The sequence below is a fragment of the Diaphorina citri genome, unplaced genomic scaffold, assembly GCF_000475195.1.
Source record: "Diaphorina citri unplaced genomic scaffold, Diaci psyllid genome assembly version 1.1 scaffold359, whole genome shotgun sequence".
Classification (NCBI taxonomy): Eukaryota; Metazoa; Arthropoda; class Insecta; order Hemiptera; family Psyllidae; genus Diaphorina; species Diaphorina citri.
Window position 1 is genome coordinate 52,805 of NW_007377794.1, and position 27,948 is coordinate 80,752.

The 27,948-nt window shown below is 38.5% G+C and overlaps 4 protein-coding genes across 4 annotated transcripts; all 4 read left to right on the top strand.

Annotated features, from left to right (window-relative positions):
- The first annotated feature begins 993 nt into the window (after positions 1–993).
- Positions 994–8,411, top strand: LOC103508008 (synaptic vesicle glycoprotein 2C-like). The gene is made up of 8 exons (XM_026822719.1): positions 994–1,399; positions 2,687–2,905; positions 4,230–4,390; positions 4,558–4,669; positions 4,883–5,065; positions 5,722–5,881; positions 7,288–7,415; positions 7,864–8,411. Exons 1-8 carry the CDS (start codon positions 1,396–1,398, stop codon positions 7,917–7,919), a joined length of 1,023 nt encoding a protein of 340 aa, XP_026678520.1. The 5' UTR covers positions 994–1,395; the 3' UTR covers positions 7,920–8,411.
- Positions 8,412–8,605: 194 nt separating this feature from the next.
- On the top strand, positions 8,606–9,664 carry LOC103508009. Its single transcript, XM_026822724.1, has 2 exons — positions 8,606–8,834; positions 9,422–9,664. The coding sequence occupies exons 1-2, from the start codon at positions 8,677–8,679 to the stop codon at positions 9,603–9,605; spliced, it is 342 nt and encodes a 113-aa protein (XP_026678525.1). The 5' UTR covers positions 8,606–8,676; the 3' UTR covers positions 9,606–9,664.
- Positions 9,665–10,452: 788 nt separating this feature from the next.
- LOC103507999 lies at positions 10,453–12,902 on the top strand. The gene is made up of 4 exons (XM_026822725.1): positions 10,453–10,763; positions 10,794–11,074; positions 11,732–11,944; positions 12,315–12,902. The coding sequence occupies exons 2-4, from the start codon at positions 10,873–10,875 to the stop codon at positions 12,824–12,826; spliced, it is 927 nt and encodes a 308-aa protein (XP_026678526.1). The 5' UTR covers positions 10,453–10,763; positions 10,794–10,872; the 3' UTR covers positions 12,827–12,902.
- A 1,849-nt stretch (positions 12,903–14,751) lies between these two features.
- LOC103508000 (myosin light chain alkali) lies at positions 14,752–24,192 on the top strand. Its single transcript, XM_008472525.3, has 8 exons — positions 14,752–14,889; positions 15,284–15,311; positions 16,257–16,430; positions 16,613–16,631; positions 17,686–17,798; positions 18,020–18,106; positions 18,912–19,039; positions 23,715–24,192. Exons 1-7 carry the CDS (start codon positions 14,887–14,889, stop codon positions 18,959–18,961), a joined length of 474 nt encoding a protein of 157 aa, XP_008470747.1. The 5' UTR covers positions 14,752–14,886; the 3' UTR covers positions 18,962–19,039; positions 23,715–24,192.
- The last annotated feature ends 3,756 nt before the right edge of the window (positions 24,193–27,948 follow it).

Consider the following 27,948-nt stretch of genomic DNA (forward strand, 5'->3'; position numbering starts at 1 on the left):
TACCTACCTGAGGTAGGACTTGAGTTTTCTTCCTATGAATGGGTATCTAATAGATTTTTTTAATTCGTCATTTGTGCTATCTTTGTTACTTTGTCTCTAACAACCTGTTGGATTAACAGTCCTTCACAACAGGCTGTTACCTTTACAGGCCCTCTAAGGACTGAAACAAATATTGGTGAAATCCACCCTCAGTTTGATATTTATTTTATAATTGAACTTGCACTCAACCATTCCCATTGTATTAGATTCGTCACTGATCAGCTGATCACCTATTATAGTTCGATAATCTCACACCTGAATGTGTGAATAACACCTAGGTTCAAAGTTAAGCATCTTGCCCAGATCAGTAACATTTATTTCACTCAACCAGTACCTATCTCTCCGGTCTCTAAGTATACCTTCAATCTCAGATAAAACCTACAGTCCTACACCTATCGTAATACCTACCTGAGGTAGGAATTGAGTTTTCTTCCTATGAATGGGTATCTAATAGATTTTTTTAATTCGTCATTTGTGCTATCTTTGTTATTTTCGTTATCACTGTTTTTATAGCTATTCTACCTTCAATCTCAGATAAAACCTACAGTCCTACACCTATCGTAATACCTACCTGAGGTAGGACTTGAGTTTTCTTCCTATGAATGGGTATCTAATAGATTTTTTTAATTCGTCATTTGTGCTATCTTTGTTATTTTCGTTATCACTGTTTTTTTTCGTCCAGTGTTTTGAAGTTTGTTGTGTATGAGGGATCAAACCTATTTATATTGAGTGTTAATAACACTGCTAGTGATTCTAGTGGAGCGTTCACTATTTTTATAATACCTTCTTCTTAAATTGCTCATTTGGAGGGATTAGTTTTTTATTGTCCATTTCCAAATTTCAGTTTTTTCAATTTTGATTGATTTATTTGTGTATGGTTGTGAGACCTACTTTATTTATTTGATTTTTCGTCGTGTAGGTAACGTGTTCTAACTCTAACGTTTGCTTGATTTGTGATTTTTCTTTTTGGTGGTAGATGTAATAAATCTGCAAGCAATTAGGGAAATCATTATTTATTTATTAACTTGTTATAGCTATCATCTTTGCAGTTAAAGTTCTGAAGTTTATTTAATTAAATTTATTTGTTAATCAATAATCATATTTCAATTTTTTCCCTGGTTTTCTGACTTTCTATTAATTGATTCATTCAACTACTTGAAGTGTCCTCAATAAATTGAACAAAAATGTAAATCACTCGCGTTTTACCATCGGATCATTCTCATAATCGCGATTTCCGGATTGCAAATCAATAATTGCTCCAGGAGAACAAGGTTATTAGCTCTGTGCAAATTTCATATTGATCTCAGAAAAACCACCTAAATTTTTGGCTGACCGCATATCACATCGACAACTACCATGGGTAAGTGAGCCTTTCATTTTTTACTATTTTTTTTTTCTTTTTTAAATCATGTTTTTGTTACCTATTATTATTTATTTATTTTTGGCTGGGGGACGTTAAACAGGGAGTAGACAAGCTTGGTCTTTCTGGGGGACTTTAAACAGGAAGAATATATTTCCCTTGTTAAAAAATCAGCAAAGGTTAAGTGCGAAGGGTATCCACTCGTAAAATGTTGTAGCCAAAACCAAACGTCAGCCCAAAAGCGATCACCCTAGAGCTGATTGAGGGCTGACCCCGTCTGAATACGGGAAAAGGCGAAGAAAAATACGAACAAGATAAAGGGCGATTTCCATTAGATATAGGAAAATTGCCATTAGATAAAGCACAATTGCCATTAGATAAAATACAATTTCCATTAGATAAAGGGCAACTCATATGTTTTTTTTCAATAGCACCGACAAAATTAATTGGAAAAATTGTTGAAACATCTCCTAGCCTAGATAAAGATCATCAGTTTAGAAATTCTACTTCAGATATTTTTTGCTCACAAGTAGGTATCCATACCTATCCATAGGTTGTCAATACAATTAGGCACTTAGGCCGGGTACCTCTTATAGGTAATTAGGTAAAAGGAATGAGTCAGAGATATTAGGTCACTTAGCACAGGCACAGGCAGAGTACCTAGATGTGTAAAGACTGAGTGAGTTATAACTAGATACTTACTGAAATGTACTCTACGAAAATTCTTCTAACATCTTTCCAGAGGGCAACGTGCTTATGATGCTCGAGCAATTGCCCCTTTGGATGACCAGAGACATTTTCTGGACCAAGTACTGACGCGAGCGAGCATCACCAGAAACGCGATGTAGGGCGGCTCCAACCTTTAATAAAAACGATTCAGCCGCCCATAGACCCAGACTTTCCGCCGAGAATGCGAAATTACTCTCTACATACATACTCTTTTTTTTACTGAACTACTCGGTCAAACATGGTTTAGGATCTGACTTATTGATCGAGTAGTCAACAGAAAAGAGTAGGTAGTTCTTTTTTATAGCCCTCTTACTTTTTAGTTTTTTAGACATCTTCAAAGGGAAAAACACATAATATCTACCCAGCTCTTGCAGGTGTCTTTATTTTTGCTAGCCTTTAGACATGTGAGATTGTTAAGCTGTGTCCACACAGAGTCGACAGCTGTCGAATGATGTGAAAAAAATACAAAAGACAACAAAATTTTAGGTGATCCAGATAATCTTGTTATGAGTGGTTTTATCTTATTAGTCTTTAATCCCTTTTTCTTCTCCCCTACAGGTTTGGATTTTGGTGAACAATTTGACGCCACCTTTGAAAATGCTTTGGCGGCAGCAGGCTACGGCAAGTTCCACTACATCCTGGTCATATTTGGCGGCCTCCTATATGCCTACGCCGCCATTAGCATCACTGTACTGTCATTTGTATTGCCGTCAGCACAGTGTGATTTCGGTATGACGTCATCGGACAAGGGGTGGCTCAATGCAGCACCTATGTTAGGTGAGTATTCCTTCCAAATTTGAGGGAAGGAATGTTTAACTTTGTTAAGCATACTCAAATACTTGTCACAAATATCGTTCCCCAATTATTACACCTAGATAAATTTTATGCCTTGACTTGGACTCGAACCACCAACCTCCAGATCCAAAGTCCAACGCGTTAATCACTGCAGCACTGAGGTTGGACATGATTGTCTACAATTAGGTATGTCACAGTTTAAGGAGGGGTGCAGTTTATGTAGTTATTTTATTAAATTGAAGACAGACATTTTTCGCCCATTGGGCATCATCAGTGTACAAATAGGAAACTTATAATAAAAATGCCCCTACTAACAAATTTAATAAAGACTTTGTACAACCAGATGTCTTCAAATAAAACCACCCTCCTACCAACCTAAGTCAGGAGTAGTTATAAGTCATTATTTCATCTCAACTCATTCAATCCTTTTACTTTCAGGCATGGTTTTCGGTTCCTACTTCTGGGGCTGTCTGGCCGACACCCAGGGGCGGAAGATTACTGGAATGTTTAACTTTGTTAAGCATGCTCAAATACTTGTCACAAATATAGTTCCCCAATTATTACACCTAGATAAATTTTATGCCTTGACTTGGACTCGAACCACATACCTCCAGATCCAAAGTCCAACGCGTTAATCACTGCAGCACTGAGGTTGGACATAATTGTCTACAATTATGTCACAGTTTAAGGAGGGGTTCAGTTTATGTAGTTATTTTATTAAATTGTATACTCAAATAAATTTGAAAATTATCTCTTACCCTCATACAACCGTCAGACAGATACACAGACCATGAAGTTACGTACGTACATTTTTTACTTTCTATTATTTTTATTCTATTACATCCAACTCTTGATTACTATTAATAATAATAGAAAGTAATAACGTATATTTACAGGACTAGGCCATTAAAGAACATAAAATGGTAACAATACTATTTCCCCATTTCCCACCAGGAAAATTGCGAAAGGAAAATACGGCTCTACTTGGATTTACCCTAAAAACACTTATCCAATCTCTTGATGGAGGACTCAGTAACTTTGTGAAGTTCCATATGAATTGAGATGAAATGATGACTTATACTCTTCACTTGGGTTGGTAGAGTTGGTTTTATTTGAAGACGGACATTTTTCGCCCACTGGGCATCATCAGTGTACAAATAGGAAACTTATAATAAAGAAAAATGCCCCTACTAACAAATAAAGACATTGTACAACCAGATGTCTTCAAATAAAACCAACCCCCTACCAACCTAAGTGAAGAGTATAAGTCATTATTTCATAACTCATTCAATCCTTTTACTTTCAGGCATGGTTTTCGGTTCCTACTTCTGGGGCTGTCTGGCCGACACCCAGGGGCGGAAGATTACTCTCATTGGGGCATTATTGGTGGATGGCCTCTGCGGTATTGCCTCCAGTGTAGCTCAGTATTATGGTGTATTCCTGGCACTCCGATTTATCAATGGATTCGCGTAAGTGTAGCTGTAGAATAGAATATACCTTGTTTATGCTGCTGGGATTTGCCCTTCCCTTAACAGATGAGATTCGTTTCCGGAACGGCTGGCTTTCTCCTATCCTGTCTTCTGGACTATAAGAGCTCCGTTGTTAGTTCCCTCTATCAAAACTCTTAAAAAAAGTTTTATCTAATATGGATTTCTCGTTTCTTCCCTAACAGTTACTACACTCTAATGCTCTGGTTCCCCGAGCTATTCAACCGCTACGAGAAATTCGAACACCTTCATCCGGGCATATGCATTTATTGAGTGAGAATATTAAAATCGATGCATTAATTACAGATGACTATTACAAGTACTTGGGAATGAAACAGCAACTCCACATTAATGATACGAGTCTGAAGAAATTTTATGCTGACTCTTTCTATATGAGATTAAACAAAATAATGAAAACAGAGCTCAATTCTAAAAACAAGATCAAGGCCATTAATACCTGGTCATCCGGGCAAAGTAGCGTCCGTATGTGACGTATCGGCGCTACAACCAGCCGATAACAGCACGGTAGCGACCTGTAGCGGCGAGGTGAACCCTGAGGTGTTCTCCCATACGTTGATCATAGGTCTGGCCTGTATACCTTCTAGTTTGGCCATGCCGCTACTTGTGCATAAGATGGGCGCTAAGTGGTTCTTGGGTGAGTATACACTTGAGGGTGGTCTGAAGACGGGTACCCTAACCACAATTTTTGCCGATTTTAAGTTCTGGCTCTCCCAGACTGAACTTGTCATTTCGCACTTGGAAAAAGTTCGAACATAATACCTATTACAGAAAAAAAAACCTTGGAAACCATTCCATAACCATTATAAAAGCTGTTGTGATGTCTAAAATAAGGAATTATGCAAAGTTGTAATGTTTTTTTCAGGAACAGACCTGAATAATTCTTTATCTTAGAGTTATCACTGAATCCATTGTCACCCATAAATTCTTTATCTTCGCCCCGGACGGGCATCGAACCCGCGGCCTAGTGTTTACATATACGTACTTATAATAAATGTAGGTGCTGGTAAACAGCAGATTTTAAAATTCACTCTCAAATTTTCTACCTTAAGAAACTACTCTCAATTTGTTGAATTTTCTGTCTATATTTCAGTGGCGGGACTGGTGCTTTCCAGCGGGGTAGCTATGGCCCTCTACTACGTACAAACGTCCACTCAGAACCTCATTCTAGTACCTACTTATATCTAGGACTCAATGTAAGTCCTGGTAAACAGCAGATTTTAAAATTCACTCCCAAATTTTCTACCTTAAGAAACTACTCTCAATTTGTTGAATTTTCTATCTATATTTCAGTGGCCGGACTGGTGCTTTCCAGCGGGGTAGCTATGGCCCTCTACTACGTACAAACGTCCACTCAGAACCTCATTCTGTCCTGTATATTCGAAGCCCTCACTGGCTGCTGCATCAGTGTCGTATATTGTATCATGGTTGACTTGTTCCCCACCAATTTGAGGTAAGGGAAAATGTACACTGGTTTGACATGGTCTAAAGCGATACACAATAGATCAGTTGCGCTTACTTGGGTGATGTTTCAAAGTCATAGAGCAGGAAAAATGAGGACCAACGGAATTAGCATGGTCTAAAGCTCTAAAGCGATACACAATAGATCAGTTGCGCTTACTTGGGTGATGTTTCAAAGTCATAGAGCAGGAAAAATGAGGACCAACGGAATTACCGAGATAAATCGATCTAAAAATACCGGTAAATCGTGAAGTTTGACGTCACGGCATACGCTCCCGTAGGCGATGACGTCATAATTCATGACTCCCATTGTTTGTGCGCAAGCGTTTCTGCGCATTTTGACATTAAGTCTGACGTCACAACTCTTTGAACTTTTTAATTAAAACGAAATCTGACATCACAACTTTAAACTTTTTCATTAGAACGGCAATTAAAAATTGAATTTTCAACCTTTTACAGTTATTTTTTCGGAGTTTCGACCTTAGATTTGGATTTTTCCCAACTTTTTACGTAGGAATCGACCTTTTATTAATAATATTTTCCCAATTGCAACTCCTCCAGTGATTCTGATCCAAGGGGCATAGTGCGCGCCACTCTTGCTCAGACCGTCTGACAGGTCTACGGAAATAATGAGGATCGTTAAATATTTTTTACGTACATAACTAGTACAAAAGAATATATGCTTACCCTGGATAATTGAATAATTGTTTCAAATTCTATACTCCTCCCCCCCCTCTTCTTCTTTTTCTTCTTCTTCTTCTTCTCTTTCCTCTCTCTTTCTTCTCTACTATTCCCCTTTTACTTCCCCTACTCTTCCCAGCCCCTCCCTCCTCTCTTTTTCAACAAATTCCTCTTTATATTCCTTCCTTTTTTCCATTTCCCCCTGTTTTCCCCCCTTTCTTTCCACCCTTTGATTTTGTATATAATTTCATGATAACACTATTTTGTACATCAAGGGTGGGGTGGTAGAGAATGCCATAGGCATTAACCCCACCCTTGATCAAACTTTATTTTGTATTTATATGTAGATACATTTTGTTTTGTTACCATCTGTAAATAAACTTTGATCCAATTGTGTAATAATAATAATAATAATAATAATAATAATAATAATAGTAATAATAATAGTTTTTATTTAGGTATCATTCATTTTATCGACTTTACATCCATATCGAAAACTCCTCTCCTGTCCTTTATGTTTCATTAACTCTCCCATGAACCAAGCACACCTAAATTCCTGTCCAGCCTTGGAATCCAGCAGTTCCATTGTAGAAAAATATTGGGACGCGCGTAGGAAAATGGTCGTCCTTTGTATGGGGGGCATAGTTATACGTAAGTTATTAGTCTTTAAGGCAATCTGAAAGCAGCAGATATAATATGTCCTTTCTCATTTCCCAGGGTTCTAGCTGCTGCTTTATCCTCAACATTCGGAAGGTTTGGAGGTCTCACTGGTAACCTCATGTTTGGATTCCTGATAGATGGACATTGCCTTATTCTGATTTGTACCCTGGCAGCCATGCTGTTGAGTAAGTAAACTATTCTTTAATCTATGAACATTACTTTTTTCAAGGCGCTTAAACGTCACGGTATAACTGCATTAACTGCTAAGGTCTAAAGTTCGTTTTTTGGCTTTCCCTATTTATTCGTATGAGAACTCCAGTGCTCTAACCACTGAGCTACCAACCCCATGTAAGGGACGGGGGTTTTACCCTCCCTTTGGCGACAAGTAACCCGTTCTCACAAATTGAGTTCACCCAGTGTGAGTGGGGTCTGGGGTCGGGGTTGTCCGGAAAAGCCAGTGATTGTTCAGAGGGTCACCCATCCGTATACTAACCACGTGCAACGTTGCTTAACGTCAATTATCGATTGAGCACTAATGCTCTCAACTCAACATCCTACCTCAGCGCTTCTGGCGATTGACTAAAAATATGATTTGCTTAAATGCTTACTAATTTGTTCACCTTTTGTTTTCAGTTGCTGGGGTATTTTCTATGTTCCTACCAGCCACCGGCAAAAAGGAACTGGACTAAAAAAACTGACAAAGGAAGAGCGAGAGAGAGAAAGAAAAAGAAAGAAGAGAGAGAAAGAAAGGGAGAGGAGTGAGAAAGTGAGAGTAGGGACCCCTCCCCCTCCCCCAAACGCAGACGGGTACATCATCAGGGAGCCTATTCAGAAGTCACTCATCCATTTACCAGCCATGACGGCGGGTGATGAACCTCTCTGTGTCAAGCAATTCAAGCGCTGTCGAGTATTGACCTTGAAAATTCCATGTTAACCTTGAGATGACCTTGACAAAAAATCTGACAAAGTTGTAATCTAAGGGCCTGGGTTTGAGTCCCATAGCTGGAAAGATGCTTACTTATGAGCCTTTTTCTAGTAGGAAATGGCTGAGTAGTCTTAAGAATTCATTGTTACAATTATTTTATTCCAGCCAAAATCTTCCATCAAATTCTTTATTCCATAACAGGTTTTGAGCATTCCATTTTGTATCTTTATGTTCTAAATAATATTATATTCCTTCATCATCTGTAAATACAAAAGTTGTACAGTTTTCTGCTATCCATTGATAAAACTGACTTGTAAGCGCTAGGCCGTGGGTTCGATTCCCGCCGGGGGCGGATTTCATCCCGAACGGATAATGTTCGTTCTCGGAACGGCTGGGGGGCCATCCTGTCTTCGATTTGAAATGTATGGTCGTATACAGAATGTAGGGAATCGTGGAAAATTCCTCATTGGTTTCAGGTGAAAAGTCTTCGTGAGAAACCGCACCGTATTTCCATCGTATCCATGACCTCCACCAAATCCAACAAGAGTATCCTGAGGAGTAGGAAGGCGATGAAGGCGCTCCTGGCGGAGATCAAATTCCAGACCGGGGAACTGTTCAACCATGATCACAGGAAGAATATCATCCTCGCCTGCTTCATACAGTTCGGACTGACTTGCAGGTAAGCGTTTCTCATAAAAAAAAGACGGTGGGAGAGAATATTATAACTGTGTTAAGAGATAGTTACCTTGAAGAGTAACGCGTCCGCTTTGTTCCCGCCTGGGGCGAAGTCTTAACAGATAAGACTCTATTCAATAAGACTATTCAACCAGGACCACAGGAAGGATATCATTGTGATCTGCTTCATACAGTTCGGTCTGACCTGTAGGTAAGACGATTCGATTCAACAGTTTATCCTAAAAAAAAAAAACAAAAACAAAACAAAAAAAATCTGCTGAGCCCGATTCCCGAAAAGTAAAGGAATTTTTAACTGTGTTAAGCATACCTGAATGTCTGGCTGGGGGGCGGTAAACAGGGAGTATACCACCCTGACTTCCCTTTGCTAAAGAAATACCAAAGATTGAGTGCGAAGGGCATGTTCCCGCCTGGGGCTTTGCCCCTCCCTTAACAGATGAGATTCGTTTCCGGAACGGCTGGCTTTCTCCTATCCTGTCTTCTGGACTACAAGACCTCCGTTGTTAGTTCCCCCTATCAAAACTCTTAAAAAAAGTTCTATCTAATATGGATTTCTCCTTTCTTCCCTAACAGTTACTACACTCTAATGCTCTGGTTCCCCGAGCTATTCAACCGCTACGAGAAATTCGAACACCTTCATCCGGGCTGGACTCATTTTGTAGTTTTAGTAAATTCGTTTAGGCTGTATATTTATTATTTAATTATATTTATGTCTTTAGTACGTACCTCTATACCTAGTAATTTTATTTATTTTTAATGTTTTGTTATCAAAACTCAACGTGTATGTCAAATAAAATAAACAATATACGTAATTTATTTTGTCTCTGTGTTCTCCTTTGACTCTCGTTGAGCCTAGAATAGGTCTCTCGTTGAGCCTAGAATAGGTCTCAAGCCCTCAACGACCTATTCTAGGTCTCTAGGAATATCTTCATAAGTCAGTCACTCACTATCAGGCAGATCTGACAGGTACACCTGATCAGGCCCGCCTGTCAGGTCTACCTGATACATGATGAGCACACACACTATCAGGTAGACCTGACCTTACGTGAAAGCTTACAAATTTAAATCTTTGAAATGCATGCTAGACTTCTCCCGCCTTGGTATCAGAAAGACGCAAGTTCAAATACCTATCACCTGCGATAGGACAGTTTTTTCAAGCCTAGGAAGTTCCTAGTAGTACCTAACTTTCAAAGTAATTCCCCTTTTATGTGAGCCAAAAGCTTGAATAGCGCTGCTGTAACTTCTCGGTGTAAAGTTACATAATGTGTTTGGTTTTTCAAGCACAGCTGTTAAATTTCATGCCCACCATTCATGACGGAATGTGTGTGATGGATACGACGCGACGGTCTGACAGACCGCGGTCTATCACGACTGTCTGAACGGGGATAAAGTAGGCATCAGACAAAAAAGTCTGCATCGGAGTGTATACACTTGGGTGTTTCCCCAAAAGCTGCATTAAAAAGCATGCTGCGCTTAAAAGGACTCTGTGTATACGCGCCTTTGTATCTCAACCCCGCATTTGAGTTGGTAAGCCCCGACCATATTCCAGCAAGGCAGGCCTAAAAAGCGGCACTCAATTGCAAATCAATCGCTCAAATATTTCGCTCAGTCATTCAGCCAGCAGCTAGAGATAAATTTTATAAAATTTTAAACGCGTCCGACACATAAATTTCCATTGACACATTTCCGTAGGGTCTTGAAGAATTCGTTCCAGTGAAATTTCTCGCGAGATATTTCGTTAGTTTTTTTCGATAAAAATCACCAGTGTTCCATGTAAAATACCGATTTTTATGGTACCAAGGACTACTCTTTTGCCGATTTTTAAACCAAATTAGCTCTCTCCGTATAGGTATAGTTGCATAATTTTAGCCTGACAAAAGTCTTTTGTCCCCCTTTTCTTATTAGTGGAAGAGACCTTTTGCCCCTTGTCGTTAGAGGAAGAGAACTTTTGTCCACTTTTGTTTGATTAGAGGAAGAGCCATTTGCCCACTCTTCCAACTTTCAAAAGGTCAGTTTGCTGTGAAATGGAAAAGCCGATCATCGAAAAGGCGATTCGAGGCACTCTGAAATTTCTCGTCTTCAATCGGTTCTACGGTTTCATTACTCGGTTCGACACCCGAGAAGACATCTTTGTTCATGGCTCGGAAATTCGTTATATTAACCCGATGCAGTTCACTCGACGCTGTGGAGATTCCGTTATCTTTGACTTGGCTGTGGGAGTGAAAGGTAAGCTTGCTTTAGAATAGGAAGGACTAAAGGTAGAAACACACTATCATCACGTTACGTGAGATCATGGAGAGTCAGAAAGCAGAAAGATATAGGTAGTTCAAAGTTTTCCCATAATATTTTATGTAATTTCGTTCAGGACAGCCACACTGCTATTACGTCACGTGATGGTAGTGTTTCTAAATTGAGGAGTCCGTTTACCAGAAGAGTAGGTTAGTACCTATACTATCCTTGTGGTTGCAACATAATACGGGAAGGTAATTCACGGCTACTTATGTTGTGTGATTCGATGTCGGAACGGCATTTTGTGTAATAGAGTAGATATTAGCAGGTATTTTCCATATAAGCTGTTGGAAAGTAGGAAAGGACATGGGTCGTAAAAAGTGTTTCGGTTTTTCAGGGATCAGTTTGATTTGATCCCTGGAAGGGATCCTACTTTTTAGTACCTTGTGTAATGCTGGAGATACTGGACTAAAGACCAGCTTGTGATACCGTGCCTTCAATATTAGGTCAACCACTCACTATCAGGTTCACCTGATCAGGTCCGTATGCAAGGTGGCCTGAATGAGTGGATGGCCTTAGAAGGCTGATGCACCAATGCTTCACGAAACCCTTCCCTTCCCCCTTTACTGACTTCCCCTTTTCCCTCCCCGGCAGGTCTGGAAGCTGTCAATGTGATTCTCAATCTCGCCGAGACCAGTGAGGGAGATTTGTGCGATGACAATGACGGCAAGGACTCCATCTATCTGTTTGACAATTTGAACGGCCGATTTCAGAAGCTAGCTGGGAGCAAGCCGGGCCTGGTCGTTATGAAGAAGAGGAGCAAGGCTCCGTCATCAGGGCTGGATGACAGGGGGGATCCGGAACAAGGTGACTAAAAAAAAAAATGTTTTCTACTGTATTACCTACTGATGATGGATGGTCTTTACTCTTTAGTGAGGAGCACGCGATTGGCCAGGGGGTCACCCTTCCGAATACTAACCGCGCGCAATGTTGCTTAAATTCAGTGATCCATTGGGAACTTTTGGACTCAACGTGCTGTCGGCGCTGGCTAAAAAGCTAAAAACTAGCTCTTGTCACTACCATTGAAAATATTTCTTCCCTTTCTCTTTCCCTCGGTAGCTTTCTTCCTCTCTCTCTCCCTTACTCCCTCTTTCTCTCCATCATCCACGAGGGATGGCTTATGACTATGACACTTCCATCCTTCCTTTCAACATCCCTCTTTCCTCTCCTCTTCCAGACACCTACAGGAGCACCACCGCGGACTCCTTCTCCCTCAACACCTACCCGTCCATGTCCTCCCTGTCCAAATATCCTTCCATGTCCACTTTATCCTCTATCAGTTACGACGACTCTATCTTATCCTGGCCCCAAATCCCTCCAGCCACTCCAGAAGTGGCAGGACCTATATCAAATCCGTTTCAAGAGGACACCGCTGAAACGGTCAACAAAGCGGTTGATCCGCTGGATGACGCAAACGTGAATGGATATGATGGAACAAATGGAGATAATGAAGAGATGAATAAAGAAGTTGAAGAGGCAGAACTCACCGGTGAACCGGTCGTTGAAACGGTGGAGAACGGTGCCAAATCCGATCCCATTGTTGACCTCACCAACACATTCCCTGACGACAGAATCGACGAAGACAAGGTTGTTCGGAAAACCAAACTGACGATGGCAGAACTACGGGGGAAATCATTCAAGAAGATGCACGAGGAGAATATGAAACGAAGACTGACGTTGCAGCCTTGACGAACAGCGGTGCAGTCTGAAACGCGACTGTAACGAGAAAATCGTTACCTATGAATTTGGATTTAAACAAGAACGGAATTGAGAATTGAAGAACTTTTAAACGCAAATGAAGTTCGAGAATTTGGGAATTTCAGAGACCAGGAAATGTTCAAGAACTTTCAAATGAAGTTTGAGAATTTGGGAATTTTCAGAGAACTAATTGAAGAATCTACCAAAAGCTCTTTGAAGATCCTTGAAGAATTTAACAAAAGCTCCTTGAAGATCCCAAAGGAAATTTCTTCTTAGCTCTTACCGGAGAATCCTTAGAAATTAATTACCTTACTTTATTGTGAGGGTTTTAAAATTTGAGACTGACTTGGACGAAAGAATGGACATTAAAAGTTGACTAAATTTTTTCGACCACTGTAGATTCAGAGGGACGCCGGACGTTCCAGGAACAAAAGAGAGTTTTATTTAGAATCTCATATTGGAGGTAGCTGATGAGGGCAATGTCTTTTTACGAGTACTTTCCTTATCTATCCCTGCCTTCCTTGTCCCAGGGTTTCCTGAGCGTTATCCTTCTACACGTGTGATGTTTTCTTATCGATCGCTTCTCTCAGGAAAGTAGTTTTTGGCCCCTTTTTTTGGAGATGTTTTTCGACTCCTTTTTACTCACCTCAAGTCCTTCAATACTATGGGTGAAACGAGGGTGAAACGTTTCATTTTCTTCAACAATCTCATACGTAGTTGGCACAAACAAAACGAAATCTCGAGAGTAGTTGATTGCTACTCAGTTCGCTAAATAGTTCAACGGGGACATATCTCAGTTTAGCTTCGAAACGTACTTCAAATTCTCAGGGAGCGAGATTTCTTGGCAGAAAAATTCTAAGTCCAAACCAGGCCCGATTCACGGGGGAGCTATTGACGCCGGGGCAAGCTAAAAACGGGACAAATTTTTCGAGGTATTTTCCTGTGTAAGGAAATGGTAACAATACAGATTCGAAAAGCCGGGACCACAACCTGAGTTTTAAATTAGTTCAAGTTAAATTGATCATTTCTGATTGGCTGGATTTTAATCCAAAGCAAAGTTTAAAATCAACCAATCAGACTGTTTAATGGTTTAATCCAATAAGTTTAACTCAAGTTTAAATTAAGATTGTGGTCCTGCCCATAAAGGAAAGAAAACAAGAGATTGACCAGAACTTTTTGTGAAAATTTTTCAGTGAGGTCTGTTGGACCCTCCTGGATTTCATTTTGGCCCATCGGGCCTGGCCATTTTGAATGACTTCACTCCGAAACACTTTGCCAAAGAGGGAGCTGAGACGGGCCACGAAATTCCGGGGCCGTGTGCCCATTGTAAACTATACACCTTGCCCTGCCCCCCTTGCCCACTTTGGCGCGAAATATACAGGGTGGTCAACTCGTAGGGGGCCCTGGGTCTGGTAGAGGCCGACTGTTTCGTTCCTAGTGGTGTGATTTTTTTTTTTTTTTTTTTTTTTTTTTTTTTTGGGGGATTAAAAAAATTATTTACTGAATTGTCTGTGAACACTACTAAAAAAATTTTTTTTTTTAGGGGATTAGAAACATTATGTACTGAATTGTCTGTGTACACTACTCAAATAAAATACATCTCTTGCAACGAAATTAGTTCGCAATCGATTTATTCCCCGTTTGATTATAAGTTAGGTATACACTTACAACCATTCTTTCAGCCTTTCAGCCCAATATTTTAGGTAATCCGTCCATACAGGTATCTAGTTCTTGATGCAGAGTTTGTGCATGTACTCCTGTTGTCTTTGCAAAATTGATTTTTCAAATTCTGAGAGGTAATGGGGTATTTATAGGAGGACTCATTGACTATTGAGGAATTGAATTTAGCAAAAGAAATAAATCCCTGGATATAACCACCCTGTATTTATTTATTTTTTAAATATAGAACATTACTCCTCCTCTGATGTAGGGAATTTATTTTTAAATTTCGATGTTTTTGAGAAATTTCTAACCAAGTTGAAAAACTCTTCATTTCAGTTCCTTTGGTATTTTTGTCTGGTGCTTTTTCTACTTTCTTATAAACCAATAAAATGGTGAGTTTTTATAAGTGTTGATTTTTTTTTCAATTTAATTTAGATATTATTTAGAAATTTATAATTAATTTATTTTTGTTAATGTAAAGTGTCCTGATTGATTGTTTTTCAAATTTTCAATCATGTTTCTAATTTCAATGATCAATTTTTTTATTTCCTATTTCAGGGGTCGGTGGATAAAGTAGCATAGGTCTACAGAGGGAACTAAAAAAAGAGGAAAAAATTAAAAGTAATAATAGCTAAGGTAAATCCCTAAAAAAGTAGGTAATATAATAAAATCCATCTATGGTAGATAATTTCTCAACATAATTTACTTTTACCTAATTATAAACCTTTTACTCACCTATTTATTTCCCTTTTTTCTAATCCTAACCTTCTTTTTCTTTCATTTCAGGCTGACCTCAACGAAGATCAAGTAGAAAGTAAGTTTCCTTATCACTTTCTTTTCCTTGTAGGTATATTTTACTAAGGGAATTCTTTCTTATTTTTTATTTTTGATGATTCTACACTTAACATGACCAAAAATATCAAGAATTCAAAGTTTCGTGGGATTCAAATGAGTCCCGTTCAATTGGCGAACCCGGTAAACTAATAGGTTTTTAATGCAAGGTACCTTTAAAAAATATAGGTACCTAACTATTTAAATATGTAGGTCATACTAAATTGAAAAATTCAAGAATCCCTCTCAAATTTTCAAACAAATTATTCGTCTCCTTTGCCGTTATTTCGACGTCCAGTGAGCTAACGGTAATTTGAGACGCGCTACAATCGAACTGTTAAAAATAGAAAAAAATAAAAACACATTTCATTTCCCATATGGTGTATAAAATTTTGAGTAGATCAAAACAGTCTCAAGGAGATGAACAGTTGCCAAATATGATGTTGTTGATGTGTGAATATTTTCGATTTGTCTGAAATGGTGCAATGATGATATTAAGATTCAATGTCAGATTGGAAAAATCGAGATGAAAAAAAAGGAAAAACCTAGCACCTACCTACTTATTTTTCATTTATTTTTTCCTTAAAATACTAGTTTTTCAACACCCTTTTTATTTCATAGCAATGACAACTGCTAGGTACACATTATTAGCAGGCTCATCCTTTAAGTATGTCCTCGACATATGAGCGAGGAGAGAAAGAAAGAGAGAGAGGGAGAGAGAGAGAGAGAGAGAGAGAGAGAGAGAGAGAGAGAGAGAGAGAGAGAGAGAGAGAGAGAGAAAGAAATCAAATTTTGGTATATTTTACGGAACTTTTGGCGTGCTGGAGAAAAAGATTACCTATTTGGATTTGGAATGCCATATCTTATAGTCAAGTACCGTCTTATAGTAAATACCAAACTAACCAAAATTTCCCCTTGTTCTTCTCAGGAGCAAAGTTCGCTTTCGACATCTATGATACTGAGGGTAACGGCCAAATTGACGCCGTTGACTTGGGCAGAGTCCTGTACGCCCTGAACCTTAACCCCACCCTAGCCACCATTGAGAAACTGGGAGGCACCAAGAAGAAGGGTAAGTCTAAAATTCTTCATCAATGGTTCCCCAATTTAAGATTCAATGGCCTTCGATGTACTTAATTGGATAGTTTAATGCAAGAGCCTAACCCTTCTGAGACCCCCTTATTCTTCTCGAATTCTTTTTGACCCAAGATTTTGCTGTTTTAAAGTGGACCAATTTCGTATTTTAAACAAAGGTCTTTTTTGAACCACATTTTTGAAAGTTGTGCTTTTTTTTCCAGATAATGAGGTAGGTATGAGTATGTATATATGTAGAAGTGCAACCTTAGAATACATATAGGTACACAGAATTTTTCTTGATTTTCCGTGATTTTTTAATCCGGATTTGTTTTATTTTTTGGGGCCTAATCATTTTATATTACCAATTTACCTACCCTACCGTTCATCATCAATTTAGTTCAGGTCTAAAGGTATGTCCACACATAGTCGACCGGCCGTCGATCGACGAGGTGAATCTATGTTGTCGCGTCAGTGTGGACAGTTCAATTGACATTGATCGACTGGTCGACTATGTGTGGACACACCCTAACGCTCATCTGACCTCAACTATTCCCAAAATTTTGTCACATTTCATTTGTGTTTGCAATCATTGTTTACATTTTCTGAATTGATATTTATGGCTTTTGGAAGTGTCACAAACCTGCGGGGGCGGAATGGCTTATCACGCTCCTACACCAGTGAAACGAATCTATCTCATAATTATCTCGTTTGCTCTAGCATCCAGTAGATAAATTTCGGCAATTAGCGGCAATTTATTAATAAAAAAATGTAATATTAGGACTGGTCCGTTTTGTTTTTGGAGAGTTTCTCCCTCTCTCTCTCTTTTAGATATTTTTTAACTCGTTATTTATTTATTTACTGTCGTCTAATCTATTTTTTTATTTATTTATTTGTCATTATCACCATGAGTCATTTTAGTCCCAAACTGTCCCTTCCTCTCTTCCACCCAACGTCTGTTCATTTATATCAATTTATTGGTCTCTTTGCAATAAGCATTACAGTAGAACCTCGATTATTTCAACTTCAAAATACATTGTTTTTTTTTCTATCTTTCAAAGGATATCCTTATTTCAACTCCAAAAAACATTGTTTTTTTCTATCTTTCAAAGGATATCCTATCTTATCGTTCTAAATGCGGAATTTTGTTAAAAAACCAATGCCAGAAAGAATCATGTTAACATTTCAATTAGGTATTTACAAAGATACACGAGTTTTTGTAAATTTCTGTGGCAAAGAGGTGTTGCCGAAGTTTGGAATTTTATCCTTAACACTGTTTGAAACAGTACTGACAGTAATACAGTGTACGAAGATTTCCTGGAATGTCTCAAGCTGTACGACAAGCAGGAAGACGGAACCATGCTGGGAGCTGAACTACACCACATTCTCATTTCTCTAGGTGAGACTCGGTGATAGAAGGTCCCGGGTTCGATTCCCGAGGTGGAAAAAAACTGTTTTAACGGTTTGATGGTCTCCAGCCAGGGTTTGACTGGCTCGTCCTGAACTACCATGCTCTTCACGGCTCCGCTCTGTTTTTAAAGTTTTAGTGGTACCCTAGTCAGCTCAAAGAAATTTTTAAGACTGATGTTCAATTTAATCCAATTTTCGGCTCGTTTTCAGGAGAAAGAATGGAAGAGAGTGAAGTGAATGAAGTACTGCAAGACTGTTTGGACGCTGAAGATGAAGACGGTTTCGTACAATACGCACGTAAGTACAAACTAGCTACACTTTGAAATTTCACCTTGAGGCCTTTTTAATTAACTTATTTATAGTGGACTACACATTAGACGGACCAGATTGAACCGAACCAAAATGGTCCGGTCCACCATTGGGTTAGAAATTTGGAGCACTTATTTCTAATGATGGATTTTTGCATTTCTTTATTGGAATTGGTCCACATTTTCAAAATCGGGAAATGGGTTGAAAATATCCCTGTTAGGATATTTTGGACTCAGGGAGGCTGGGGATCCCTGAGTAAAAAAGGGTGATTTCTAGCCCATGTGGTCTTTACGATTATTTTGACTTGAGATACAATAAGTTAGCCTCCTTATAAAAATAATTATGTATTTAATGCCCACATCTCCTTTGATATACCTTGTATTATGCTAGATAAGTATGTACCTATTTATAATATTTTGTATTTTTGTATCTTCTGTAGTTTATTTTATTTTTTGTTTCTGAGTAGGTTGTTGAGCGGTTTACACATGTAGCTAGATTTTTCAGCACTATGATTCCAGGTAGTTTGATATTTTCGCTGCTGTTTCCATTTGCTATTTATTATTTAGGTGCCGCCGTATTTTGCTGGGTTCTTTTGGATACTATTGAAAAGTGTAGGTAAATAATTGCTAATTTGGGTTTGAGTATTAGCAACATTGTTCGGGACGATAAGACCTTAGCAGTTACAGTTCCCTCTGTCAAACCTCTTAAAAAAAAAGTTTCGTATGCCAAATATTTTTTTATTTTTGTTAATCTCACACCTGTATTTTAATTAACCTTGTTGCATTATTTTCAGCTTTCCTCAAAAAAATGATGACCATGGGTCAACTCCATAAATTGAAATAGAGACCTTTGAATTTTTTACTCCAAAAAATTGCATCCACCCTTCCTCTCCCCGATATAAAAATAAATTTTGAAAATTCGTAAGTTATAGAATTTTTTGGTCGGAGGTATAACTGGAAATTGTTCATTTTCCAAAATATACCCGCCCAGACATAATATTTTTGTGTTTTAATATTTTTCTAAATTTTCTCCCTTCTATTCTCTTTAACTTTTAACAATATAATCAAAATTTCTTCTAGTTCTTCCAATAATAATTTTATGTGCCGTCTATCCTCAGTTCTGTCACATGATTCTTTCTACTGTCAACTGTCCATTACCCATTTTTTCAAATTTCTTTATTGATTTCTAATTCATTTTCAATTCTTTAAAATCCAACAAAAGAGAAAATCTCTTTGAACGAAATTTTTAATTTGGATTTGTTTTTTGACGTTCAAAAGCCAAATTTTCAACCAAGACTGAATTTTTGAAATTCTTCCCTGAAATTGAATCAAACTACATCTAGGACCTGTTATCATCTTTACCATAATACGTTTGATTTTGATATACCTACCTACATCTAAATATTATTATGTTTTTTGCTTACTAAAGAGTAGGTATTTCTCCAAATTGCTTATTTTTGATTTTTTATGCTATCTTCTTTCTCACAGTATTTATCTTCTCTCACATTGGAGTAACGCTTATTCGCTGTAAATTTCTACTAATGCTTCACTTATCTTAGGTTAACTTTCTCATATCAGTCTAATTTTCTTTTATTGCTGATTTTGATTTTTTAGGATTTTTTTTTTTTTTTGCAATATCTTATTCCAATTTTTTTACTCACAGAAGTGATTCTTTTTTGTAAGATTTTAGTAGTTAGTATTTCAAAAGGGTTTTGTTTTTGATCTTTCTTATTTATATCTAGAGGTACACGTACACAATAAGATTTTTTCTCCGAAAGTAATTTATTTGGTATACCTACCTAATCTCACAGTAAGCACAAAAATGTGGTTTTTTTCAGTAGATCTCACACCTAGTATAATCACTTGATGGTTGAATAGTAATGCTATTATTTGAGGCTTCTTTGAGAGCACCATTTTTCCACACCAGATTCTGCAGTTGATGATTGTAGATAGTGCTACTCACAAGGTACAGTAATACTCCAACTTACAGTCTTTTTTATCTTTTTTTTTAAATTATTCTTCTATATTATTATTATTTTTTTTTTTTGAAAAATCTTTTAATATTCTCTTCTCTTTCTTTTTTTTTTTTCACCTTAATGTGGCAGGGAACTTATTGGACGTCGCGTCGTCTTTCTTTTCAATAGAAAATTGAAGATACATTAGGTACCTAATACCTATATATTTTAGGTTTCCTGCCTTAGGTGTACTTGCCTCGGTGGTGTAGTGGTCAAGACGCTCGCCTGGTAAACAGGAGGGCGTGGGTTCAATCCCAGCAGAGGTGTGGAATTTCGTCCTCAAAATAATTTGAGACTTTGACCGCAATAATAGTAGTAGCCTACTGCTGGAGTAAAGGGACTTTTGAGCCCTGTGCGAGCAGTAAAAATGAGCACTTCTATTATTATTACCTGTCAGGTCTACCTTATAGTGAGTGGATGCCATAAGAATATGTATACCTACCTACACATACCTATATACCCATTGTGCATAAATTTTATCTGGAGATGAAGAGGTACCCAAGTAACCCAAGTCAATTGGTACCTACATACATGTACGTACTTCTCAGTATACTTAGGCCAGCCACTCACTACCAGGTAGACCTGATCAGGTCCGCCTGTCTAGTCTACCTGATGAGCACACACACTGTCAGGTAGACCTGACAGGTACGGCTAAAAAGGTCCGTCTGTTAGGTCTACCTGATACTTGATGAGCACACAAACTATCAAGTAGACCTTACAGGCGGAACTGATCAGGTATACCTGTCAGGTCTACCTGATAGTGAGTGGCTATTAGCCTTACTTGAATACCCATTACTCAGGTCATTTCTATCAGTATCATATGACTGTGTCTAGCTAAGCAAATATTGCGTACAGGAAGCTGTGGGTTTGGGTGTGCACAGTTATCCTAGAATATTAGTATCTATATCTTGATATAGCAATCTTTATGCAAGCTACCTTCCTGACGTAATTGCAGGTACCTACTTATCCATTGTTTACATAGGTACCTAATCTATTGTTTACTGAATATCTATCCATTTGTTTTTCAATGTAATGTCTCAATCTTGAGATGCGGCTGGCTGTCATGTAGGTAGCGTGTATAAATAATAGTATACGAGGGAGCAGATAGGTAACTATAAAAATCATTTGTGATATGTAGACAGGACCGTATTTAGCCCCCCCAATACTAGGGTTTACCCTACGTACAGGCTGCCTGAAAAGTGTTCAGACACCTTTGTTATTTTCAGTTCGGCAAAGATTCAGCTTGATATGGTGTGTGGTCGATCGAAATCGCCTCAAAGAGTTCCACACTCCACACTACAAACTTTCTCCCATTCCACCAAAATCCTTTAATGGTCTCTTCTTTATGTCTCCCACTCACACTCAGACCATCTGTCAGACGGTCTGTCTGAGCGTGAGTGGGAGGCATAAAGACGGTCTGAGCGTGAGTGGGAGGCATAAAGACGGTCTGAGCGTGAGCGGGAGGCATAAAGACGGTCTGAGCGTGAGTGGGAGGCATAAAGACGGTCTGAGCGTGAGTGGGAGGCATAAAGACGGTCTGAGTGTGAGTGGGAGGCATAAAGACGGTCTGAGCGTGAGTGGGAGGCATAAAGACGGTCTGAGCGTGAGTGGCTGGCCTTATATGGGTTCCAGTCGATGTCTATCGACTTCGTTCGTTCGATAGTAGTGTAGTCTTGTAGACAAAAGGAACTTGAAAGTTTCAGCTTACTTATAACTTATAACATAATAACAAGTTTAGCTTTTTAGCATATTTTGTGATTATAACGAGTAGTTTTGGAGCAGACATTTTCAAACAAAGAACACAAAACTTCAAAGGAAACTTGAACTGTAATTTATTTAAAAGGAAAACCATAGACGTCAGATATCAATCTTCTTTCTCTCCTTCTCTTTCAGTCTTTCTCCTTCCCCTTTCTTCCTCTTCTTCCCCTTCTTTTTCTCGTCTCCTATCTCGATTATATTTTCAATCGTTCTTTATCTCTTTACTTACGTAACATCTCTTTTTCTCTTATCCTATCACTCCTAACTCCTTTCTTCTTCTGTCACCATTTTCTCTCTCTTCCCTTCTCTCTATTCTCTCTTATTCCTTTCTCTTCCCTTCCCTCTGTAACTTCCTACACCTTCTCTGTCTCTTTGCCCCTCACTCCAGTCTTTCTATATCTCGTCTCCTCTTCTTTTCTTCGTCTTCTTTTTCTTCTTCACCATCATCTTCTCGTTCTTCTTCTTTCGTTCGAAATTTTATCTTACTTCCCACATCTTTCTTCTGGCCTGCTATATCTTTTTATTCGCCCTAGGTATCTCTTCTATCTTGACACTCTCTCTCTCTTCTCCCCTGCTTTTGTTGTTGTTCATGGTGGTGATGTTGCTGCTGCTGCTTTTGCTGTTGTTGTTATCACCATCATCGTTGTCGTTGTTGATGTTGCTTTTGTTGTTGTTGCTACTGATTTTGCTGCTGTTGTTGCTAATATGTAGTATAAGTATCAATACCTTCCAGACCTTCCTAAATACATGTATAGTTAGATAGATATAGGTATCTATTGATGTTCGGCTGGACTTTAGTAAAGATGCTCCATTATTATTAGGTACGACGGGACACGCGAATCAGTAAATTAGTTCGTTAGTTCATTGAGATTCATTTAGGCGTAGGTGGACTCTAGTTTCTTCTCTGGACACTTTAGTCAGTGTACAGAATTCGCTGCTGAAATCTATAGAATTAGTAATCTATCCTAGTTTGTAAAATTCGCTGAAATCTCGGGGATACAAGTTGATTTTGAAATCGTGATACCATAGATGTCATTAACGTAAAATAATTACTAAAATCAATCAAATGGTACTTACGTAAAATAATTGCTTACTTTTAAAATTTACCTAATTTGATCCTGAGGAAAAGTCGTCACTCCTCCACAAAATATACTGTGTGCCTAAAAGGTGTGTGATGTGTTCTGTGCACGTGCTAAAAATTAAAGCTAGTTTTATTATTTTTTAATTGAATGTAAACTTATAATAATATATACTATTAAAGTTTCCTGGAAAAACTAAGTTTCAACGATTTTGCGTTTAGTTTGTTTGTTCTTGTTCCAACTCCCGAACGGTTAGTGCTTTTTTGCTGAAATTTGGCAGATAGCAGCCCCCCCCCTGGAAAATACTCTCGTCCCTGTAAGCATTAAGCATTTTCCTAACGAACCCCATTTGCTCTTCTCCCTATCCTCTTTTTTCTTTCCTTTTTTTTATTATGTAACTTCTCACTACTCTCTATCTACTCTTTCTTCTTTCTTTACCTCCTCTCTTGTTCTCTCTACCTTCTTTCTTTTCCCTATCCTCCTTTCTCACTCCATTCCTTATTATAAATTCCCTTTTCTTCATACTTTTCATACCTCTCCCCTGTCTTTCGTTATCTTTCTCTCTATCCCCTTGCTTCCATTTTCCCTTCATATTTCTTCTTACCCTTCTCCTGTCTTTCGTTTTCTTTCTCTCCCTCCTCTCTCTCCGTTTTCCTTCCCACATCTTTTTATCTTTTTCTCCTCCTCTCCGTCTCTTTCCACATCTTCCTCGCTCCTTGCTGTCTGCTGTCTTTCGTAATCTCTTATTCCTAGCCCGAATTTGCGACAAGCCAGTCCCCGGAGAGGACGGTAACCCTGCTTTCACTTACAACGCCTAAGTGTTGGGTGGCTTGCATCTTCAATCATCGTGATATCATTCTGTTCTGTCGCTGAAAAAAAAACCGTTACACATGGTTGTCAAACGTTACATCTTCAAAAACCGTTACACATGGTTGCCCATTGTTATATCTTCCAATAAAAAATGTTACACATGGTTGCCAACAGTTACATCTTCAAATGAAAACCGTTACTCCAGACTGCCTTTGTAAATCGTTTCAAACGCCAAGTCTCCATTTACAAAGTTGTAATTTGGGATCTGTGTCTAACTTTTCCATTATTTCACGAAAAGGATTTTTTATTTATTTTATTTATTTCTCCTTTTCTTTCAATTTTCCTATGTGCCAGTTTAATTTTAAGCCGTTATTATTCAAATATACATTCTCTTCTCTCTTGTATAAATAGTATTCTCTGGCTTTTATTACTTTCTACTTTTTAATTTATTACTATTTAGCTACCAACTTATTTATTTATTTCAACTGAAACGGTGCGGTGGAGGTGGGTTCAAATCCCGAAATTCGCATTTAGAGGTTGTAGTTTAAGTTGGGTCGTGAAATTAATCGAGGTGTTCCCAGTTTGCTGCGACCTACTTGGTAACAAGCATTTCAATGATGAAGTAAATGAGCAGCCACTTGCTATCAGGTAGACCTAACGGCAGGTACACCTGATCAGGTCTACCTATTAGTGTGTGTGCTCATCAGGTGTCAGGTAGACCTGACAGACGGACCTTTTCAACCGTACATGTCAGGTATACCTGATAGTGAGTGTGCTCATCAGGTGTCAGGTCTACCAAATAGTGAGTGGCTGGCCTATGAAAACAACGCACACTGTAGGTATGTATAGCACATTGCATACATGAAAATATTTTCAGGCGACCATACAAAATTTTATGAGGGATAAGTACTATCAGGATCAGGACCCATCTTGTATGAATCACTTCATTAATTTAGTTAGAGGTACCTACCTAGTACTTATAACCTACCTATTATGAACTTCCCACTCCCAACTCAACGCACAGGGGAGCAAGGGAGGGAGAGACAGAGAGAGATTAAAAACATTTATTTTTTGCTATACACCTATGGGAAAGTGCTTCATGGAACATGCCCCCCTAAAAAAAAAAAAAAAAAAAAAAAAAAAAAAAAAAAAAAAAAAAAAAAAAAAAAAAAAAAAAATCTAAAACGGGAATTTTGTTAAAAATCAAGGCCAGAAAGAATCATGTTAACATTTCAATTATTTACAAAGATACACGAGTTTTTGTAAATTTCTGTGGCTAAAAGGTGTTGCCGAAGTTTGGAATTTTATCCTTAACACTGTTTGAAAATTTGATCACAGTAAAAACGAGTAGTAAATCTTCTGCTGGGACAAAGGAACGAGTTTGTATTTAGTCCTTTTGGATCGGTATGATTTAAGCATTAGATATGTCGAGTCGAGTGGATTGGAACACCCGGTGTTGAGTAGGTCGACACATTTCGACCAGTTGCCACATTTCGCCACCAGGTGTCGCGACGCTTATCATTTGAAACCGCCTTATCACCCACCAGTATGCCTAGGTGTGACATTAATGTTACGAATATGCGTTAGGTATTGGACCTGCTCCGTTATCAACTCGAAATTATTTTTTCTCTCTCCGATCAGAAAAAGACATTATTTTTCTTTTTTGTAGATAGCGAAATCGTGAGTGAAAAACTAAATGCAGTTTTTTGTTCGCATCCCGTGGAGTTTTCTGTCTGGTTTGTTTTGATTTTTTCCCCGGTGTGAGATAGTAAAATCGTGAGTGAAAAACTAAATGCAGTTTTTTGTTCGCATCCCGTGGAGTTTTCTGTCTGGTTTGTTTTGATTTTTTCCCCGGTGTGCAGTTGTGTTTTCGTTTTTAAAATTCAATTTCAAATCGTGAACTAATCCTTCCGAAAGTCCCTAAAACCGTGTTTTTCCCTCTCTCGAGAGAGGAAAGTTAAGGTCCTTGTGTTTCGCCCTCTCCCTAGTTTTCCTCGGGGGACAGCATGAGCGAGGATAACAAGGAAAATTCGACCGATTTCGGGGACCCCAATGTGCCCCCTCAGTATTCGGGGAGTCCGGAAAAGTCCTGCGAAAATTCGACAGCCTCCTCGGCGGGCGCGACTGGATCTAACAAGGTCGAAAGCACTCAAATAGTCTCAGGTAAGGTCCTTAAAAAAAGGCTTTCTATTTTCTATCAAAGGAAATGTGGATCGCATGTGTGTTTGTTTGTCCTCTAATTATTGTGAGAAAATTCTGAGGAGATCAAGGAGAAGTGATGGGAACGACCCCTCTAAATAAAATGGACCAAATATCCTTAGAAAGCAGACCAAGTAATGAGGTTCGGACTGCTAGGTGCCTATAGCTAGGTACATACATAAATAGTATTGAATGATGCATTATCTTGCATGACTCACAATACATGTTTAGGGGGGACAAACTGTCTCCTTAGAGTATCTCGCCCCCTTGTCTGTTCCCTGAGATCCTATCAAACGCTTTTCAAATGTCCTCACAAGCTGAGCTCTTTATAATACTGGGCACTTGAACACTGTTATACTCTTTTTCATTCAACCACTATTCTGATATTCAGGGCAAAACCACTTGTCCATGTCTGGGTATTTCATCATGAGGTCTTCAAGAAGTTAGTGTTCTTATAGGCTGAAATTTTGCCAGGGGCCAAAATAATTTCTTTATTATAAGTTTCCAATTTATACACTGATGATGCCCAGTGGGCGAAACATGTCTGTCGAATAAAACCAACCATCCTAATCCAAGTGAAGAGTAGCCATTATTTCATCTTAATCCAAAATAAGGACAATTAAATTTGCTAAGTGCCCAATTACATCCATGGTAGGGATAATTAAATCTTCCATTTCTTTAACCTCAAACATCTGACGAGTTCCATAACCTCAAGCTCATCCACAAGAATCGATAGCTCATCTCACCTCGTCAGCTTTCTATCAGAATTTGACAGCAATATACGCCCACCTGACTTCGCTGGAACTTTATGTTGCCCATAAAGTTCACCAGTGTTAATGGCCGGGAAATAATGGCCCTTTGTGGCGGTCGCTCGTATATTGCTTTTTAACGGGTCGTTTTTTTTTTTTTTTTTTTTTTTTTTTTTTTTTTTTTTCTTAATGGGTAAATCTATCTTTCAAAGGATATCCTTATTTCAACTCCAAAAAACATTGTTTTTTTCTATCTTTCAAAGGATATCCTATCTTATGAGAGGAAAAGATCATAGAATCATGCATAGAACCGGCAAAGTGATCATTTCAACCTCGATCATTTCAAATACCCCCGATCCCAATTGGTTGAAATAATCGAGGTTTTACTGCAGGTACTTCAATTTCTCTACCTACTCACTACTCACTAGTGAAGCAGATGATACAGATACAGATAAAATAGCTTCATGATTGATAAACTGACACTAGGTAGTCTGACCTTGCTTTAATTACGGAGATTGAAATACCTACCAAGCACTAGAGACCTGTAAAGAGTGAGTTATAAAAAACTACTCTTAGAACTACTCTTTTCAGTGAACTACTCAGTCAATGAGTCAGATCCTAAAACATGTTTTCAACTCCCTATAGGTATAGGGATATCAGGTTTGAGGGAACTGTTGTAACTGCTAAGGTCTTATCGTCCCGAAATCTAAGAGAGAAGGAAGACGGGATAGGAGAAAGCCAACCGTTCCGAGAACGAACATTATCCGTTCAGGATAAAATCCACCCCGGGCGAGAATTGAACCCGCGGCCTAGGGCTTACAAGGCAGACGCACTACCATAAGCAGGCAGGAACCACAGCTTTATGGAAGTGGTAATATTATCAGGTATCTACTCTAAAACTCCAAACTATTTTCTATCTAATGTCTCTAACTGTCCCTCCTACCTACTTGACCTTATGCTGTTCGTACTCGTACCACAAACAATAGATTATTTAATATTTTGCCACTCTGTTACGGAGCAGTTAATTACTCGGCCCCCCATTCAATTTAGAACAGTATATGAGTACGAGTTGTTGTTGTTGTTGTTGTTGCTGCTTTTGTTGTTGTTCATGGTGGTGATGTTGCTGCTGCTGCTTTTGCTGTTGTTGTTATCACCATCATCGTTGTCGTTGTTGATGTTGCTTTTGTTGTTGTTGCTACTGATTTTGCTGCTGTTGTTGCT